Source organism: Camellia sinensis, chromosome 14 (assembly GCF_055761805.1).
Source record: "Camellia sinensis isolate YWXY chromosome 14, ASM5576180v1, whole genome shotgun sequence".
Classification (NCBI taxonomy): Eukaryota; Viridiplantae; Streptophyta; class Magnoliopsida; order Ericales; family Theaceae; genus Camellia; species Camellia sinensis.
Genome location: NC_138974.1, coordinates 91,155,299 through 91,176,742, shown reverse-complemented (window position 1 = coordinate 91,176,742; position 21,444 = coordinate 91,155,299). Strand labels below are relative to the sequence as shown.

At 32.3% G+C, this 21,444-nt stretch overlaps 1 protein-coding gene and 3 long non-coding RNA genes across 4 annotated transcripts; 2 read left to right on the top strand and 2 right to left on the bottom strand.

The window, feature by feature from the left end:
• Positions 1–1,649: 1,649 nt before the first annotated feature.
• Positions 1,650–2,132, bottom strand: LOC145807817 (uncharacterized). The gene is made up of 3 exons (XR_014351234.1): positions 1,985–2,132; positions 1,773–1,891; positions 1,650–1,686 (listed from the first exon to the last, which is right to left on the bottom strand). It is a non-coding gene; the product is annotated as an uncharacterized LOC145807817 (long non-coding RNA).
• A 216-nt stretch (positions 2,133–2,348) lies between these two features.
• Positions 2,349–3,404, bottom strand: LOC114284366 (uncharacterized). The gene is made up of 2 exons (XM_082905112.1): positions 3,344–3,404; positions 2,349–3,181 (listed from the first exon to the last, which is right to left on the bottom strand). The coding sequence occupies exons 1-2, from the start codon at positions 3,402–3,404 to the stop codon at positions 2,349–2,351; spliced, it is 894 nt and encodes a 297-aa protein (XP_082761238.1).
• An 8,234-nt stretch (positions 3,405–11,638) lies between these two features.
• Positions 11,639–14,030, top strand: LOC145807596 (uncharacterized). Its single transcript, XR_014350836.1, has 2 exons — positions 11,639–12,047; positions 12,590–14,030. It is a non-coding gene; the product is annotated as an uncharacterized LOC145807596 (long non-coding RNA).
• Positions 14,031–14,034: 4 nt separating this feature from the next.
• On the top strand, positions 14,035–20,310 carry LOC114284383 (uncharacterized). Its single transcript, XR_003636880.2, has 2 exons — positions 14,035–14,592; positions 19,289–20,310. It is a non-coding gene; the product is annotated as an uncharacterized LOC114284383 (long non-coding RNA).
• The last annotated feature ends 1,134 nt before the right edge of the window (positions 20,311–21,444 follow it).

Below are 21,444 nucleotides of genomic sequence, written 5' to 3'. Positions count from 1 at the left end.
AATACACATCCCAACCCAGCTCCACTTGCATCAGTAAACACTACTAACTTTTCCCCTTGTACCGGTATAGTTAACACCGGTGCTGTAGTCAACCGCTGCTTTAACTCCTGGAAAGCTTTCTCACAATCATCTGTCCATATGAACTTCACATTCTTGCGGGTCAACATGGTCATGGGTGCTGCAATAGTGGAAAACTTCTCTATAAATCTTCTATAATAACCGGTTAGTCCTAAAAAAATTCTCACCTCTGTAGGGTTCGTGGGCAGCTTCCATTCTTTGACCGCAACAACTTTTTCAGGATCTACCGCTATCCCCTGATTGGACACAACATGTCCCAAAAATTGAACTTCTTTCTTCCAAAAGTGACACTTACTGAACTTAGTGTATAGATGTTGCTCTCTCAAAGTTTGCAACATGACTTTCAAGTGTTCTCTGTGTTCCTCCTCATTCTTAGAATACACCAGGATATCATCTATAAAGATAATCACAAACTTATCTAGATACGGTTGAAAAATTCTGTTCATCAAGTCCATGAAATAGGCAGGAGCATTGGTCAAACCAAAAGGCATTACAGGAAATTCGTATAACCCATATCGGGTCCGAAAAGCAATTAGCAGTATACTTTCCTCTAGCACACCCATCTGATGGTAACCCGTTCTGAGATCAAACTGAAAGAAAATGGTTGCCTCCTTCAATTGATCAAACAAATCATCAATTCTAGGCAGTGTTTTTAAAGGCAAAAGCGCAAGGCGAGGCGTTTTACCCTTGTTGAGGCGAGGCATAAGCCTCGAGGCGTAAGCCTTTTGAATTTTGATTTTTTTAATTTTTATAAAATGCAAAATTAATTAAATATAGCATAAAAAGAGTAAAAAAAATAAGAATTGCCAAATAAAATTTTTAAAGGCCATTCAAAGCATATAACCAAAATTAATTAATTATTTCAAGTATTATAAGTGCTTTCTAAGTCATTCTGATTAATACTATAATAAAAAAATAACTTAAGTCATGGTCAAAAACTTAAATTCCAATTGTTCAATAAACAAAATAACTTAAAACTCTAATACTCTTTGAACAAAGTAATAAATAAATAATAGGTCACTCTAAGTCATCCTCATTAATATTGTCATCATCTTCGTCCGCTATATCTATAATGGGATAAGTTCCATCATCTATTCCACCAACTTCTTCCGACTCCATGTCGTCATCCGCAAGGGTGCATTTTACTGCCTTGCCTTTTCCTCTATCATTTCCTATACAAGAAATAGGATTTCAAATTAATTAAATAGGCACATATAATAATATATATGCAACTAGTCCATAATTGTTTAACAACTTACTTAAACCTTCACCAACTTTTCTTTTCTTCGCATTCGAAGATGAGGCAACATTAATCGTAGTCGTAGTTGATATATTCTCCACACCTCTATCATATGTAATGATAGACACAGTCCTAATTGCTTCAACATCGAACAATTCTTCTTCATCAAGCCAAGAAGCATCAAGGGAGAAGACAGGATCTTCTTTGTCAGCAATCCATTCATCATCCGAATCAATTTCATCAATTAGTATTTGATCGATGTTTTGTCTTCTTCTGATACTCCTCGCTCTTAGTTTAGTGTTGTACTTCACATAGACCAAAGCATTCAAACGTTTGTGCTCAAGCCTATTTCTCTTTTTTGTATGAATCTAATATAATAATATAAGAAACAAAATAAGAAACATGAATATTTTATTTTATGCATAAAAAAGTTTACGAAAGAAAGATATATTACCGACTCAAAGGTGCTCCAATTCCTCTCACATCCTGAAGCACTACAAGTTAGACTAAGTATTCGAATAGCAAATTTTGTTAACTCTGGTGTTTTGCTCCCAAAACGAATCCACCAATCAGCTACATAATTTGAAAAATGCACAAATAATTTCAATCTCGTATTTTAATTTTATAGAATGTAATTGGAAAATTATTTTCATATTAGTTTCTTACCGGGAGAGCGTATCGCTCTGGAATCAATTGCAACACGACTTCCGAATTCCCCTTTTGCTTGATCATAATAGTCCAATTGGATATCAGCCTTGAGACGCTCATCATAACTCAACATTCTATCCATGCACTGATACAATCCTTACCTCACCTCCTCAACATTGGAGAATGAATCTCGATAGTGCAATTGACGGTTTAGATAATAACCGGCAGCATGTAAAGGTCTATGAAGTTGTGGTGTCCACCTTGCATCTATCTTATTCCAAATTGGTCCATACTTCCTAACATTTCCTCTACAATTGAAAGCAATCTTTTCTTTAGCCAAATCCATCAACTCATAAATGTAACCCATAGCAAGCCTTTCCTCTTAATCAACTTTTCGCAAAACACTAACCAAAGGTATTGTGCTTTTGATACAAAAAGCAACATTCGGCCAAAATTTTGGATCAAACAACACAGTTGCACGAGCCTTTACCCCTTTAACCTTTCTTGCCCAACTACTAGAAGCCCACTTTTCTGAAGAAAACATAGCTTGGAGTGGTTGCTTTTGTTTGTAAAGACTTTGGAGAGTAAGATAAGCAGTGGCAAACCGTGTTACTGCTGGACGGAGTAGTTCACTGTTCTTTGTAAATGATCTCATCATTGAAAGAACCCAACAATGTCCATATATAAACTTGACCACTTGCCTAGATAACGAGAGAGTTTGGTCACAGACTTTCAATTTTCCAATGTCCTCCAACATTAAATCAATACAATGCGCAGCACATGGAGTCCAATACAACTTCTTCCTCTTCTCCATAAGTCTCGACCTAGCATTGACATAGTTTGAAGCATTATCAGTAATAACTTGAACAACATTATGTTCTCCAATTTCATCTACGACACTATCAAGATAGTTAAACATCAACTCCCCATTTTTTATAGTATCAGATGCATCAATTGATTTTAAAAACCAAGTTCCAGTAGGGCTATTCACAAGAAAATTAATAAGAACTCTACTTTTCCCATCTGTCCAGCCATCAGACATAATTGAGCATCCATATTGTTTCCATGCTTTCTTATGTTCCTCCATCATGACATTTATATCCTTTACTTTTGCTTTAAGAATCCAAGTCCTCAATTCATGCATAGAAGGGGGTTTGAAACCAGGTCCATAATTTGCAATTCCATCAACTGCAGCTACCCAATACGGATCATTCACTAAATTAAATGGAAGAGCTTTACAATATATAAAACGCCCAATCTTTCAACACACATCTTTTCTTTCTTCTTGTTTCCAGTTGGAGTTCAATGTAGATTGTCGTGCTTGAGAACTAGCAAATTTATCCATTGGACCCCTCGGTTTTGGTGCTTGTGTCATACCACCAGTATCGCCTTTAATAGATTGAGAAGCACCACTCTTGCCCTTTGCTCCAGCACCCATCCAATTTCATATAGCATCTCATTACGAGCACTTTTTTGCTCAAAGAAATTTTTTAATGCGTGTTGGCATTCCAACTTTACATCTTTATGAACTTTTGAACACAGTTTAATGCCTTTATGCGTGCCGGCTAGATGATTTTTAAATCGACTTACAGTACCACTACAAGTTTGATCACAAAATTTACATCTAAAATACTTTTCCCCGTCAACTTCTTTTACATACTTCCAGACAAAATCTTTTCTTTGGCCTTTGGGTTTAGTCATTTTTTTCCCCCACAAACTTATCAACTATAGCACTATATAAAAATAAACAAAAAAAAATTAAAAAAAAAAGATACTGGTTAGGTGGGATGGCGAAAAGAAAAAAAGAATATTAATATTAATAATAATAAATTATAGTCTATCAAAATAATAATAATAATAATAATAATTTTAAATAAAAGAAGGAGAAACATTAAAATAATAATATTAAGCATGATATGGTAATCTACCACACTGTACATATATAATATATTATGTAATAACATGTTAGTCCACTACATATATAATATATTATTTAATAACATTACACTGTACATATATAACATATTATATAATAACATGTTAGTCCACTACATATACAATATATTATTTAATAACATGGTAGTCCACTACACTGTACGCTTGAAACAAAGATATAATATATTATATAATAACATGTTAGTCCACTGCTGTATGCATGAAACAAAGATATATATATATATATATATATATATTATATAATCTATATCCATCACAGTCGGATAGAGATAGATAGACCACTATACTACACTGTAGCTATATTATATAACATATATACTGCACGAAACAAAGATACATATATTATATAATATATATACATCACAGTGACAGAACGAGAGAGACGATGTAAAAAGCAGATCGAGAGAGACGATGCAGAGAACAGAATGAGAGAGAGACACACAGAGACAGAGTCGACTCAACTCGACAGAAAGAGAGAGAGAGACTGCGTACCTTGAAAACCCTAGTTCGTTGAAGAAGATTAGGCTACTGATTTGAAGTTGTTGGACTCTGATTTGAAGATCGACTTACATGGTATTTATAACTTATTCTTGAGCAATTTCTGTTTGAATCGAAGTTAATTTATAGCAATTTTCTATCAACTACTATATCTTTCCTTTTTTGAATTTTGAAATCGAACTCTTCAAAGGCTTCCGCCTTGCTATCGAAAGCGTGAAAAGCGCATGAAGCGCGACAAATGCTTATGCCTCTGATCTTGACGCGTACGCATAGCTGGGGTCTCACCCCAAACAGAACACATCTGTGCGTTTTCCGTACGTCTTGCCTCAAGTCGCGCCTCGAATACGCCTTTGAAAACCTTGATTCTAGGTAGTGGATACTTGTTCTTGATAGTCACCTTGTTCAGCTCTTTGTAATCTATTCACATACGGAGATTGCCATCTTTCTTGGAGACAAAGATCGCAGGTGCTCCCCACGGGGAGTTACTTGAACGAATGAACCCTTTCTAAAGCATCTCTTCCAACTGCTTCTTCATTTCCACAAGCTCTTTAGGCGCCGTTCTGTATGCCGCCTTAGAAATTGGTGCAGTTCCTGGCATTAAGTCACTGCGAAATTCTACTACTTGTCGAGGTGGAGGTCTAGGTATCTCTTGAAATACATCCTCAAACTCATGTACCACATCTACCTTACTAATATCCTGCTTAGGGATTTCTACCGAGCATAGAAAACTCGTCATCACCGACTTTTCTCCATTACTAGAAGTGTGGGTAAGCCATGACATATCGAGAATATCTATATTTACAGTCCTTCTAGCACAATCTAGAGTCACAAGGTACTTCGCAACCAATCCATACCCAAAATAATTGTAACCCCTCAAACCCTAGCACAATTAGGTCCGCATACAAGACTATACCTGCAAAATCAATCTCAAAATCTTTACACATCTCATAAAGAGTAACTGCCCCTCCTAAAGGGGTCTCAACACGAATAGGTCTAGACAATGAGGTAGCTACAATATGTTCTCTTTTTACAAACTACCAAGATATGATCAAAAAGTACTCTAATGGGTTTTTGAAAAAAAAAAATTAAAGATACCTTCCAGCCATCACCTTCAAGTTAAACACACCAAAAAGAATTCATTTATAACTGCTTAGAATAAACTCAACCACCAAAATAAACTAGCTAACCCATGTTTCCACAATCCGAGGATCCCCTAAACTCTCACAAGTCTAGGGTAACCTAGAGCTCTGATACGAAACTGTCACGCCCCAAAATTCAGACAATTAAATATCAAATTAGGGCTAAACCCCAATCAATATTTATCATCCAAATCCTAGGGGTGAAACAAAAAACTACACGCTAACCAAACCATCCACCATAAATTCATAACTAACCAATACCTCAACATCAAGGTAACAATAAATAGTCAAAACAACTTAAATAAAGTACAGTTACAAACCATGCCAAATTATTCCAATACTAAAGTCATTAAAAGAAAATAATAAATACATAAATTAGTGTTAACCCTAAGCTCAAGAAAAATAAAAGAACTCCAAGCGACATGTCCTACGATCACAGTTATTTCTTGTCACCACCAAAGCCTCTACCAATCCTGTAAAGGAAGCTCACCTGCGCTCAAATAGAACGCACCCGAGTTGCCAAGAGACAAAACGGGTCAGTATACAGGTACACTGGTATGAGTACAAGAATTGACACCCACGTGTCCACCAGACACAAACAAAAAAGTACATTTTTTCTTGTTACGGAACAAGACAAATAGTTCCAACCATACCGAGACGAATGGGTAGTTTCTCGAGATACGGTAGCATTTAATTTCTTGTCCGTACACAACGAAATATAAATTGATTATAAAATAGACAAAATGAAAATAAAAATATGGTGGGTCAGCCCTGTATAAAAAGTTAGTAAGACCCACCATCCTGCAAAAAAAATAAAGTTAGTATAATTTAATCATAAGTAACTCGTTGAATAAGTATAAAAATGCACCGTTTCCTGCTTAAATAATTTGAATTGACCAAAACTCAAAGAACGAAAGTTGTACAGAATCAAATTTTCTAAAAGACAACGTAAACGGATTTAACAGAAACTAAACAGGTTGAGAGAAAAGCTTGATAGAAAAACCTAGACAGAATTCAATCGACAAATCTGAAACTGAAAATGAACAAAAACTGCCCTAAGATGATTCTTTTCGAAAAAGTTCAAAACATGAAAAGTGTGTAGAATAATGTTTTACTTCAGTTACGCAAAACCAATAAAAATGAGCTCGTTTCGTAGGTTAAAACAGCCTATAAAATCTGCATTACCAGAATGAATCAAACCGACAATAACCAAGGTCATCCGATTATAAGTTCTAATCGATCTTTTTAATAAAAAGGTACAACACAAAAGTTGTTCAAAATCACGTATACATGCCTCTCCTCAAATTTCATAATTTATTGAGGTCGATTACTATTTTTCAAGATGTACAAATCAATAAACTCATAATTAAACTTTTGTACCTTAACTCCACCACTTTGACCCTCTCCTTCCGGCCTACACATATATCCCATGTGCCTCCCGTATACCTAACACCGCTCCGAAGCCAAACTTGCACGGGGATATTGTCCCGAGTTTGACTCACACTCTCCCGGATGGTTAACATATACGTACGCGCGCAAATCAAAGCACTCGTCTACTCATGAGAACGAGGCAACAATATATATACACAACAATGCCAAGCCTAAGGCGTTCAAATAAATCTCATAATCCTCACTTTTTATTTTATACACTCTTTCTCACCATCACTCAAATAAAACAACAATCCATAGAGTCATGGTGGAGTATAAGGAATTTATCTATGGGTTCCTAATTAATTCTAAATTTCATATAACCATGCGTGTGATTACAACAATAAAATAAATCCATATAAAAATTCTAAATCTGACATACACAACTAATCAAAATCATCAAAATCAATCAATCAACTAAAAACCATAAACCTTACATACACAACTAAACAAAATAATTAAAATTAATCAATCATCTTTATATAAAGACAAAATCGAACTGACATCAAATAAAAAAAATAAAAAATAAATAAAAACAATGAATTAAACATAAATCAAGGAAAGTGAGTTTTGTACTCACAATATTATGTTGAAAATCAAAGAATTATTTGAAGAACTAATAGAACCACTAAAATAAAATCCTAATCTTTTCTTCTTTGATTTCTCTCTCTCTCTCTCTCTCTCTCTCTCTCTCTCTCTCACACACACACACACACAACTTGGTCTCTCTCTTTTCCTTTTGATCTCCTAAACCTAGTTGAATACTTCTATATTATTATATATATAATAACCTAAGAGCTAGTATAACCTAATAATATTATACTATAAACCTAAATCTCAATATCTAATAGCTTAATAAACTATAATATGTAGTAAATTTATTAATTACAACATTAAATGCTTTAGATATCCCATTAAACCTTATGTAACTACCCAATTAATAATTACATCATTAAATCCATTAAATATCACATTAAATCTCATGTAACCACCCAATTAATAATTACAACATTTAATCCATTAAATATCACATTAACTCTCATGTGACCACACAATTAATAAAGTCAAAAATAAAATAAGCTAGTAATAACCATAATAATAATAAATAATGACTAAAGAAAATTAGAGTCGCTACAACCTTCTTCGAAGCACTTGACAAAAAATGAGCAAAAGTAGAAAAAAAACTCCCAAGTAAATAATCAACCTCCTCTAATTTTAAATAATCAACTCCGAAGTAGAAAAAATAATAGGACAACTAAGGCAATATACTATGATTATGTTGTGTTTTCTTTTGATTGATAAAATAAAAGAAAGACATCCTAATAAAACGTCAATTTCCAGTTCATACTATATCCATTTAACAATATCCAAGACACATGTCAAAACATAGAGTTGTAGTTGAATATACTAATCAAGTAAAGGGTTGAACACATGACTTTCAGGTGTAATTAAAGCAAGATCTCTTTCATAAACATTGCAAGTAAACCCAAACAAATTTGTCCCCCTCCCCCAAAAAAAAAAAAAAAACAAAACAAAAAAGTAAACTAACCAAAAATAGAGCTCCCCTGTTAAACTTTTAAGTTTTTTTTAAAAAAAAATTCAAAAATGGAAGTAATTAATAGACCAAGCAACCATATGCCATATTGCAGTGCACCCTAACAAATGTTACGCAATAGGAAATGACTATTAAATCTTAGAAATGACAATATTAAATCTTAAAAAATTTCATGAACTAAAAAAAACCTTACACAATTTCATTCTCAATGGAAGCCTATTACTCTATTAAAGAATAAGGATACCTTTAATGGGTTAACATGGTGTAATGAAATGCTACAAACATATATTGCAACAAAAACAAAAAACAATTTAAATAAACATCAAATAGTCCCAACTATAAATAGGTATAAAAAATATATTGCTCAAATCTGCCGTAGCACAATCTATAAATTGTGCATTTATAAGTACAAAAGGAAAACAAAAGGTATGGAGTTTCAAAAGCAAAATAATATCAAACAATACTAAATTTTCAAAAAAAGCATGAGAAGTAGCTGACCTTAGATACGTTTAATTGGTACAAAGGAGCATGAAACTTGTTATAGGAAATAAACATGTTCTAGATGAGAAATCAATAATTATGCATGAAAACAAAATACAAACACACATAAAAACACCCATACAGAGATGTCCCAAATTAACGTATGCATCTTTAGACAAAAATAAAGCCATTAAAATAACTGGAGGTAAAAAAATAAAATAAGATTTGCCACTACATAATCCAAACAAACATTATATTAAATACACTTAAGCCAAATTTAGCTATACTGGAAATGCAAAAATATTGGGGAATAAAAGGCTTTACAAAAATATAAGAAATGCAACAAAGTCCACATCGGTGGAAAGCTTTACAAAAAGTAGGTCATAGTTATCGTCTACTTTACAAAATGTGTATACTTTACAAAAATATGTGTTTGACAAGGTCTTCAAATTTATTCTTTCCCACAATTCTTACGAACACCTCATCAATTTTCGAACATATCATTATAACAAAATTTCAGGGTAAACAATATTTGTAGTGGAATCCGGCTCATCCTTGGGAAGGAGGATATTGATACGATCGAAAGACGTGCATCTAGATAATGCCACGTATAGTTGCCCATGACTAAAAACAGGTGTACGCAAATCAACCCCAACAAATTTCACAGATTGTCCTTGAGATTTATTAATGGTCAAGGCGTATGCCAATCGAACTGGAAATTGACGTCTTGTCATTCAGAAAGGCATTTCTGAAGAAGACGGAGTCAATGATATCCTTGGTATAAATGTCAAATTGCCAAACTTCTCTCTAGTTAAGATTCAAGCTTCAATTATGTGAGTGTCGCACCTTGAAACCATCAATCTTGTACTGTTACATAGTCCATCTTTCGGTGTAATGTTTCTTAATAATATTATAGAACAACCCAGTTTCATTAAGTGTCTGCACTAAGGTAACCGAGCGTGTGGAAATAGAATTTTCTGAAAATACTATTCACTATACATTGATGCTTTATATATATTGTATAGACATTGACCAAGGGGCAAAACAGATATTTCAACACATGAGAGGATACTATTCATCGAAAGTAGAAAACACTATTCATTATACATTCATGCTTTATATATATCCTAAGGGGCAAAACAGACGTTTCATATATGTGTTCCTAGGAGGCATAAAACATAGAAAGTGACATTTAAACCAGGGGGCAAAACAGATATTTTATATGTGGTCATAGGTGGCACAATGAGGAGGTTCTATTTACACACACAAATTCCTCTTTTTACACATCCTTCTTAATTCACACAAAAAAAAAAAAAAAAAATGTTTACTCATCCCACACAATTTTGTTCCAGTTATATCCCATACACACACTCCCATCCACACACCTTCCTTCACACCAGCAAGCAACGATCAAATCCTATCTCTCATTAATGGTGTTCAGAGAGAGAGAGAGAGAGCGGTTGCGGCGAGCACTTCCTTCTCGACCTCGCACTTCTTGGCCTCCATCTCTTTGTTGCGGCGTTGGAGGAGGTGGTTGAGCTATTGCTGGAATCGCCATTTGGGGCCGACGCGAAGGCGAGAAGGTGACTTGCTGTTGACGAGGCAGAATGTGGCGTCGTCGTCGGCAGCGGCGGCGTCGCCGAAGGAATTGTCACTGGTGAAATCGAAGATGGAGTCGGAGGGGTAGATGGAGTTACGGGGGTGGGTGGAGTTACGGGGGTTAGTGGAGTTGCGGGTAGGGTTGGAGTTGCGGGTCCAGTCGGCTAGGACTGCTCTGACTTCAAAGCCCACCATTGATGAGAGATAGAGTGAGACTGCAACAGATGAGAGGAAGAAGACGACGATGGTTCAGAGGGAAGACGAAGAGTGGTCACTGGAGAGAGAGAGAGAAAGGGGGTATTTTGGTAGTTTTATTTTAGGACAACAATGTAATTAAAAAAAATTCATTAAGTGTGTGTAAATAGGGTAAATGGTGTGTGCAAATAAAAGCTCTCGGCACAATGCGATACATGGCAAATTATCAGGGCCGGCCCTGGGTTAAGACTGGTGAGGCCTGTGCCTAGGACCTCCAAAATTAGGCAAAAAAAAAGCCCCAAATTTATTAGTCTTGCACTATATTAAAAACTTAAAATGATTCAATTTTGTTTAATTAATTTAAGCTATTTTAAAGGTGCCTCAAAAAATCTATTTGGCCCATTTGATAAAATGCCAAATTAAAAAATATTTATAAATGTTAGTTGTTAGTCCAATTAAAAAAATAAAATATAAAATATATGTATATGTATTAGTTGTTAGCTTAATTTTGTGTGGTCATTTTTTTTTCTCTTTGTGGACCAATTATGTGTTTTATAGTATTTTTAAAAAAAATATTTTACACAATTTTTACTTATTTATTTTGTAGATACATCTAATTTAAATATGCTTAAAAACTATAATATTTGTGTTTTTTTTTTAAAGTTATCAAATACAAAAAAATATAAAAAAAATACGAATTACAAACTTAGACAATTATTTTTAAAAACTCTAAATTAAACACAATAATTTTATTTTTTTTATAAATATTTAAAATGATCCCGAAAAATTATTTTGTCATAAGCCCCTGAAATGCAAATTATTATTCGTGTGGGCACACAGCAATGAATAATTTCGCTTTGGATATAGATATAGATATACACTGCGAACAGACCTAGACCCATCTTTTCCATGCTCTTAATTTTGTTTTGATGCGATGGCTAAAATACCTTTGCTGCAGCAAGCTCACCACCGCCGGTTTCCGATGGCACTTGTCAGAAACACCGCCGATCTCATCCGTCTTCTGCCGCCGCTGGCAATTGTGTTGAGTCTGGCTTTTCTCTCTCCGAAACATCTCAGATCTACGTATGATATTGATGATTCTCGCTCTTTCCCTCTCTTACCGATGGCACTCGTCAGGATCTCAGCCCTCTTCGGCCGCCGCTTGCGATTGTGTTGAATATGGCTTTTCTCTAACTAATCTCGCCGAAGCATCTCAGATCTGCATATGATGGTGATGATTCTCGCTCTTTCCCTCTCTATAGTTGTTCTTTCTCTTTAATCTCTCAGAAACATTTCAGATTTGAGTTTAATCTGCTGTCTGACCTCCAAAATTAGGTTTTTATTTGATAGAAATTTGTATTATTAAAATCTGTTTGTTTTTCTGCTCGCTAGTGTCGGGTCTGTACGAGTCGACTCGAAAGTCAACTCGAGAAGAAAAGAGAGGCTTTGAAAACGGTGAGATGGGTTTCTTCTTCATATATGAATCCATCTTCAATACCAACCCCACCTTTCATTTTTAATTCACATTCTTTCAGTGTTTTTGAAGATTTTCAATCCAATCTCCTTCTGGGTGTGCGCGCTTTTATATATATATATATGCTCTAGACTCCCAAGTTTGCTGAAACATGATTAAATCTGTTTGTTTTTCTGGCTTGTGTTTGATGATATATATGCTCTCTATGGAATTTGCGGAGACTCAACATGATTAAATCTGTTATGTCCGATCTGCAGTTTTTGTGGATTGTACTTGATGATATGCTATTGAATTTGCAGGGACTCCCAAGTTTGCTAAAATATGGAGCCCTTGTTATGCTTTTGAAGTTTTTCCCGGTGTTCTTTCGGTTTTCCGGAAGATTTGATGGTGTTTGGTGTGTGGGAAGTTTCACACATGTGGTGCTGTGTGGGCCGGCTAAGTATTGAAATCCTTCTAGGGCCTGACGATGAGTCGGGCTGGGCCCAGATCTTGTGGGCCAAATGGGTTTTGAAACTCCTTTTAGAGCGGGTTTTGGAATGGTCAAATCGGGCCCGATGATGAGTCAAGCTAAGCCCAGCTCATCTCCAATCCCATGTCAAAATCCTGATTGCAAAAGCCCGACCCGACAAAACACCCACCCCCATTTTAGTTTCAATTTTTTTAGAAATTAAGGCATCGTTTGGGAACAGGCTAATTTAGTAACTTTTTGGCTATTTGGCTAAAAAGTAGGTAAAAAAAACTTCTATGTTTGGGATGACTTTTTGACTAATTACGAAAAGATGTGCAAAAAGTAGAGAGAAAAGAGAATCTTTGACTTTTTAGTATGAGTTGTTGGTTTTTTGGTTAATTTAGTAACTTTTTGGCTAATTGACTAAAATAGCCTCTTGCCAAACAAGGCCTAAGTTTTTTATTTTTCATTTTTTTTTATTTTAGTGAATATTTTTAAAATTTTAAACAATTTTTTTTACACGCACCTTACTTAAATGTATTTAAAAAGTAAAATATTTATAAAAAAAAATATTTTAAAAATTAATAAATACATACAATATGAAAAATATGCTGAATTTTTATTTTTTTTGTATTTTTAATATTTATTGAATTTTTTTAAATTTTTTTTACAAAAATTATATTTTTTTATGTGTATAGTTAAAAAAAAATTACTTAAAATATTAAAAAATTTGAGTGAAAAAAAAAAAACAATAGAAAAAAAAAAATTCTGGAAACCAAAACCAAGTAGAGCGAATTACATTGTTTATTTTACGCTTGCACATTTCGGCTGACGCGCGTAGACTTGTACATCCTTTCGCTGGTTTTGGGAAAGGTTGTTTTCAGATCTGTGAATCTACTTCCATCTCTCTCTCTCTCTCTCTCTCTCCCCCTGTGGGACTGAATTTGGTTGCATCTCTCTGGTCTCTTGGAATTTTCGGCAAATTGAAAATGGAGAACCCCGAGCATCAAAGTTGAGTTCAATCAACTCTCTCAGTCCGTTTTACATAGCTAATCTTGGATTCTAATTGTAATTATTAATTTTATTGGAGAAAAACAATTTCCATAACTCCAGAGAGTTGGATTGATGGTGGATCAAATTGTGGGTAGCAAAGGTGGATTGCCAAAGGAAATAGCAGAGCTGGTTGTGCTTTGGTGGAGATGGACGTTGAGTGTGGTGGTGTAGTTGACAGAATGAAGAGAAAAAAAAAGAAGAAAGAGAAAGGTGGTAGATGAGAGAAGGATGAAGAGTAATTTTGGATAAGTGATGTGTGAGTCGTGCAAAAAAAGGCAATGAAACATTGCTACGAGTGCCATATAGTTTAACATCCTTATCAGACGATGGATGGATTGTTTAAATTGTACTCATTTTAAAAATTTAGAGTTTATGCTGTAATAATTAAGTAGGCAGGGTTTAAATCATTACAATGATCAAACCTTTTTTTTTTTTTTTTTTTGCAATTTACCATTTTTGGATAAATATTTAAAACATTTTCTCATCTACGTATGGCCTTCCTTCTATTTATTCTCTTTTTTTTTCAATCATTTTTTTTCGTCTCTCTAACTATCGATGCCTTGAATGGCACTAAATACCACTATTATTTGTTCCTCCTCTGCCACACATTACCCCCTCCACCACATTTCCACCTCCATTTCACCATAGCAATGACATACTACCATATATGACCACTGCAGTGCCATACCAAGCATGTCACCACCGGTCCACCGTCTCATGGCTACCGGCTACCACACCACTCTAGTGCACTAGTTACTTCTGGGGGATGATGCGTATGCAAAAGTACTATGCCCAGGACAGGTATGACATGTTTGTCAAAATATCCATGCTTTATAATAGCTTTAATTTAAGAAACCTTACTTTTGTAATTTTAAGAATTATATATATTTTAATGTATTGTTCACTAACAATATTTGTATTTTCTATTACTATTTTTCTCGCTGTCTATATTTAAAGATGTTAAAAAATCTTGTGATACACCATACAATATGCTATGTGATTTAGAAAGATAAAAAAATGATGCACAATTCGTATCTCGATTTGACAACAATGGTCCTAGTGGCTATTAGGGGATGCAAAGTATACTAATTTGTTATGATGGGATCTACCACCACTAGTTTGTGGTTCTAACAAAATCTTAGTCGACATCGTCATGTTCTGATATGTTATGATACGCATTCTCCAGATGGGCCTTATCACTATGTTTGGCAATGGAAATGCATTGAATATGTTATGCTCAAAATGCAAATTAAGCTTCTAAGATTTTTGTAGACTTATGATTAGTCAAATAGGAGATATCCTTGTCCTAAAATAGCTTTGCTATATCATTGTTTGTTGGGCTTTGGCTCACCTCTCTTCCCTATAAATGTAGGTGATAGTGATATAAAACATGATGATTGTGTTTAAAGCTATACATAGATGCTTGTATGCCTAGATGTTAAATGGAAGGGCTAGATGTTTAAGATCTTTGTACACATTCAGCTTTGGAAAGAACAAGTTTGTTCTTCTCTTCTCTTTATAAAATCTTGTAATTTTTGTGTTTGAAGCTAGGAAGGTATAATAAATGGTAATGAATGTTTCATTTCATTTATTTATGCAATTGTTCTAAATGGATGTTTTGAGATAGTAGTGAACAACCAATTGTCATACAAACATGTAACACCTCTATATATTTTGAGGTATAATTGATTAGGTGGTGGAAACATTTTGGCTCCGTTTGGTAGAGTTTTGTAACTATGATTTGAGAATATGAGTTGTATTTTGAGTTTGTGTGTTTTAGAATTATGATTTGAGTGTAGAAAATTTGTTTGGTTATGATTTTTGAATAAAGTGTTGAATTGAGTGTAGAATTGAGTTTTGAAAGTTTGATTTGACATGTGAAGTAAGAAAATTTGTTTGGTTATGAGTTTTGAAAAGAGTTTTCAAAACTTAATTCAAATTGTTATAACTCATAACAAAACACATTACTTTCACATTATTGAAAATTTTGATCAACACTCACAACCAAACTCTTTTTAAAATTCAATTAAAAAAATTTATTATTAACAAAAAATAGCATTAATCAATTTTTTAATTGAAAATACTACAAAGGAAATAATTTTTTTTCAAAATAAATATTCAAAAAATTTAAATCATAAATATTTAAATAATTTAAATAATCTAAAAAATTTAATAAGTAAAAAATTAAAATAAATATTCAAAAATTTTAAATCGTAAAAATTTAAATAATTTAAATATTTAAAAAATTAAAATAATTTAAAATTTTAATATTTTAAATTTAAAAACAACTCTATACTCAAATCGTAACCAAACACATAAAACAAAACTCAATTAAAAAATTATTTTTAAAACTCATAACCAAACACATAACTCGAAACTCCATACTACTTTCACAACTCTACACTCAAATCATAACCAAATACATAACAAAAAAATTAAAATATTTAAAAATATTTTTATAAAATAGAGTTTGAATTTATTTTTATAAAATATTTTAAAATTAAAAAAACTAAAATCGTAATATTTAAAAAAATTAAAAAAATTAAAAAAATTAAAAAATTAAAAAAATCGTAACATATTTAAATATTAAAATATTTAAAATCTTAACAAAATTAAAATATTTTTAAAATATTGATTTGAATGAAGTTTTGAAAAGAGTTTTGAATTATGTGTTTGGTTATGAGTTTTGAAAAGTAATGATTATGTTTTGAATTGAGTTTTGAGAAATGAGTGTAGAATTATGATTTGAAAACCCTAAACAAACACCACACTCAAAAGTGAGTGTGGAACTAGATTTTGAAAACTCCACCAAACGGAGCCTTTAATTTCCTTAGCTTGATTATCCCAAAAACATCCATTTAGAACAATTGCATAAATAAATGAAATGAAACATTCATTACCATTTATTATACCTTCCTAGCAAATTGGATAGGGCCATGATGCACGATCTGCAGTGGATACATATTTGTGTGTGTATTTCTTGACATACGCAAGCACACATAAATCAGTGTGTATATGTAAGTTGTAACCTCGATTTTTTGGAAGCATTCAATTTGTGTTATATGTATGAATATGTAGATATATGCATGCATTCCTCCCTATCAAATACAAAAAATATTTAGAAAACAAACAGTATATTTAGAAGAGGAATAGAGATGGATGGGTAAGATTGTCAATTCAGTTTATAAATTTGCATGTGATTTGCATATGTTCAATTTTGCGGTAGACTATAAAAGGGGCACAGGATCTGAGTTTAAGGGGGTGTACCCAGTAATATAATTTGTGTGAGTTATATAAATATTCAAAGAAAACAAATAAAAAGGAAAGAAAGTAAGAAAAGAGAAGAGGAAACTAAAAGAAAAAACTCAACTTAGCTAAAAGAAATGTAAGTGTACCTTCATGAATGTGCATATGTAGAAATGTGTGTATGTAAAATTGTGTTAAGACTCTCGTAGCCCTTTCGTTAGATTTGCTTTTCTCAAAAATTGACTGTTGAATTTTATACTCTTTTCATAGCCATAATATATAACCATATTTTAAATTTTCAGCCCGTCAAAGATTAAGGCTCCGTTTGGTAAGACTTTCTAACTATGATTTGAGAATATGAGTTGTATTTTGAGTTTGTGTGTTTTGAAATTATAATTTGAGTGTGTAGAATATTTGTTTGGTTATGATTTTTGAATAGAGTGTTGAATTGAGTTTTGAAAGTTTGATTTGACATGAGTGAGAAAATTTGTTTGGTTATGAGTTTTGGAAAGAGTTTTCAAAACTTAATTTAAATTGTTATAACTCATAACAAAACACACTATTTTCACATTATTGAAATTTTTGATCAACACTGATAACCAAATTCTTTTTAAAATTCAATTAAATTTTTTTATTATTAACAGAAAATAAAATTAATCAATTTTTTAATTAAAAATACTACAAAAGAAATAATTTTTTTTCAAAATAAATATTCAAAAAATTTATATCATAAATATTTAAATAATCTAAAAAATTTAATAAGTAAAAGATTAAAATAAATATTCAAAAAATTTAAATTGTAAAAATTTAAATAATTTAAATATTCAAAAAATTTAATTAATTTAAAATTTTAATATTTTAAATTTAAAAACAACTCTACACTCAAATCGTAAATAAACACATAAAATAAAATTCAATTAAGAAATTATTTTTAAAACTTATAACTAAACACGTAACTCGAAACTTCATACTATTTTCACAATTATACACTCAAATCGTAACTAAATATATAACAAAAAAATTAAAATATTTAAAAATATTTTTATAAATAGAGTTTGAATTTATTTTTATAAAATATTTTAAAATTAAAAAAATTAAAATTGTAATATTTAAAAAATTTTAAAAATTAAAAATATTCAAAAAATTTAAAAATTAAAAAAATCGTAACATATTTAAATATTGAAATATTTAAAATCTTAACAAAATTAAAATATTTTTAAAATATTTAAAAAATTAAAATATTGATTTGAATTATGTGTTTGGTTATTAGTTTTGAAAAGTAATAATTATGTTTTGAATTGAGTTTTGAGAAATAGGTGTAGAATTATGATTTGAAAGCTCAAAATAAACACAACACTTAAATCAATGGGTGAAACTATAATTGAGAGGCTTACCAAACGGAGCCTAAGAATTTAAGAGCTATCTTATACCTATGTCCGCATTTCTTCACATAATACAACTCTGATAGGAGGGTTTTGTAGATGAGAGCTCTATCTATTCTTGTTGTTCTACTTGAAATTTTCATATGCAGTTTGTATGGAAGAAATACTTAAATCGTAGTTTGTGGAGTTTAGATCCATTAAGAAGTTATGAATGGATGTAAGACTAAAAACTCTATATAAGTATAGTTGATTATGTCCCATATAGTATGTTTATACGTGATATGTATGTAAGTTTATATATTTAATAATATATGGATGGTATATTTATATATGTGAAATAAATGTGTATATGCTTAAATTTACATGATATAAAATAAACTCATATGCAAGGAAAAAAAAGCACTCAAATGCAAACCCACTAACCTGAAGGAGGAGAAATATCATGTATGTTTAGATTAACATCATGTGCTTATTCACCCAAAAAAACATCATGTGCTAATTGGTAAAGTATCTTCTTTTAACTTCAAGCCTTAATTTGCCCAAGTGTTAATTAATTAATTAATTGATTTTTATTTATTTCTTTTTAATCTATTTGTTGCCCCATGCTGCTAGGACTGCACACAGACCTCGTTTTAAGCATGCTGCATGTAAAAATAAGTAAACATAAACCACTAACTGGTAGTAGATTTGACTGGGTTCCTGTGTATGAATTGGCATTGCATTTGCCACCCCTTTACCATACCTACTACCTTGTTTGCCCTTTTCTTTGTGTGTCCATTGGGTGCCACCCCTGTGAATTCAATTGTATTGCACTTAACCTTTTATTTTGTATTCTGATGCTCGTTTCATTCTCTTGTGATGGTTTGTAGGGAGCTGGCAGCTGATTCTTATGATGAATTCCACAAATTTTTTTGGGTTTTCATTACATTGTTGGGTAGCATCCTCTAAACAACGTATCAACCATTTGAAACACATTATCCAAAGGCTGTAGCATTCGTTGTCACTATTGTGATCTATTTTTCATCATTGTTGGCTGAATTTGTACTCTGAACCAACGGCAGAGATCATGTGATAGTGAACAAATTAAGTTTGTTCTCGGGTGTACTTGCTGTTATTTTGCCAATTTGATCATTGTCCCAGGCATTGGGTAGCTGGCGTTGGGCATATGGGTTTGTGCTTTTTGAATTGTTGTAAATCGCTTCTTTGATGAGATTAGAGATGACCCATATGCTCAAAGCGAACTACCCAGCCATGGCTGGGACAATGATCAATATTGGTAAAATAACAGCAAGTACACCCGAGAACAAACTTAATTTGTTCATTTTGTCCAAATTGTTGCAGAATTTAGAAGTGTAATGAATAAATTGAGGAATGACAATGCAAATGAAAGTCGGGATGAGCCTCTTCGATTGCCTGTGTAAGTCAGCATCAACATATTTGCGGAATTTAGAAGGGTAATGGATAAATTGCGGCATGGCAATGCTGGATGAAAGTCAGCATGAGCATCACTGGTTGCCTGTGTAATTTTTGTTCATGTTGAACCAAGATTGGGTGTTTGGGGTTAAATATTTTATAGAATGTTATTAAGGTCCACTGTGTTCGTAAGAAATAGCTTCGTGGGGTACTTTGTCATGTATGTTGTACTTTTTTAGAGATAGTGATATCAAGTTCCACAGTGTTTGTAAGAAATAACTCCCCGGGGTAGTTTGTTATGTATGTCGTACTCTACTTGTTTTTCTGTTGAACCAAGGTTGGGTGTTTGGACTTCAATTTCTTAGCGATACTGTTATTAAGTTCCACTGTGTTTATAAGAAATAGCTCCCCGGGATACTTTGTTATGTATGTTGTACTCCTTTTTCTGCTGAACAAAGGTTGGGTGTTTAAGGTTCAATTCTATGGAGATACCTATTATTTAAGTTCCACTGTGTTTGTAAGAAATAGCTCATCCCACCCCTGGGGTAGTTTGTTATGTATGTTGTATTCTACTTGTTTTTCTGATATTTAACGAGGTTCCAAGATACTGCTAGAGGTAGAGGGATGCCACCGGAATTAAAATGTGGATATAATTTGGAGTATTTATCTTTTTGCTTACCTATTTGAAATCTTATTCTAAAATGAAAGAGAACAAGAAAACCAAAACCAAAATAGTTTGTGATAGATGAGTGGATTTGAATGACCAATACCCAACAACCTTGGTTCATTTTCAGAGGAATTCTATCTATAGCGCAAATGAACACTGGTTGAGGGTAGTATTTGTATAGTATTTGTATAAAGTCTATTGAAATTTAATATGTGAAAATTATGTAAAAATAAATTGAATTGTATGATAATTAGTATATGCCTGTGTCTAAAGACATAGTGTAAATAATGATGAGATCAAAATGTAATTAAATATAAAATTATTGGGTTAAAATGTAATTTATTCCATTTGTTGTTAAAAATTTAAAGTCAAAATATAAATAGAGGTCTGGTTAGTTTGGAAAAGATTTTTTTTTTTTTTTAAAAAATTGAAAATATGTTTAGTCGTATATTTTAAAAATAGACATTTCTAAATCAATTATTGAAAATACGGCAAGTCACTCAATTATAAACATATGTTTTTATTAACAAACTTTCTATAACTCTAAAGTAAAAACTTCATAGCACCACAAAAAATTAAGGTGTCGTTTGCAATTCAATTGGGTTGGGTTGGGTTGGGTTGAGCCGGGTTGGTTTGATTTTTTGGTTAAATTAGTTACAAAAAGAAAAAAAAAAAATAGATTAAGAAGTTAAACTGAATCTGTCAAGTGTACCTACACCAAACATACCACACAAGTAGAAATTAATGATTTATTATAATTTGCTTCAAGGGATTTTACCCTCCTCGTGCCATATGATACGTATTGGAGAAGTTAATTTTATTCTTTGTGCACTTAGAAGAAACATCCATTGATCCATAATAGTTGACTAGTCAATCCAATTCACTTTAATTGTGTCAGGCTGCCTTTTTTTTTTTTTTTTTTTTTTGGATTGGATTGTTAGGCTG

Bases quoted from the DNA above. Each gene is read 5' to 3' on its own strand.
- LOC114284366 (XM_082905112.1), bottom strand. From the start codon at position 3,404: ATGGGTGCTGGAGCAAAGGGCAAGAGTGGTGCTTCTCAATCTATTAAA. The intron at 3,182-3,343 runs GTATGACACAAG...CATTTAATTTAG, and splicing joins TATTAAAGGCGATACTGGTG to TGAATGATCCGTATTGGGTA.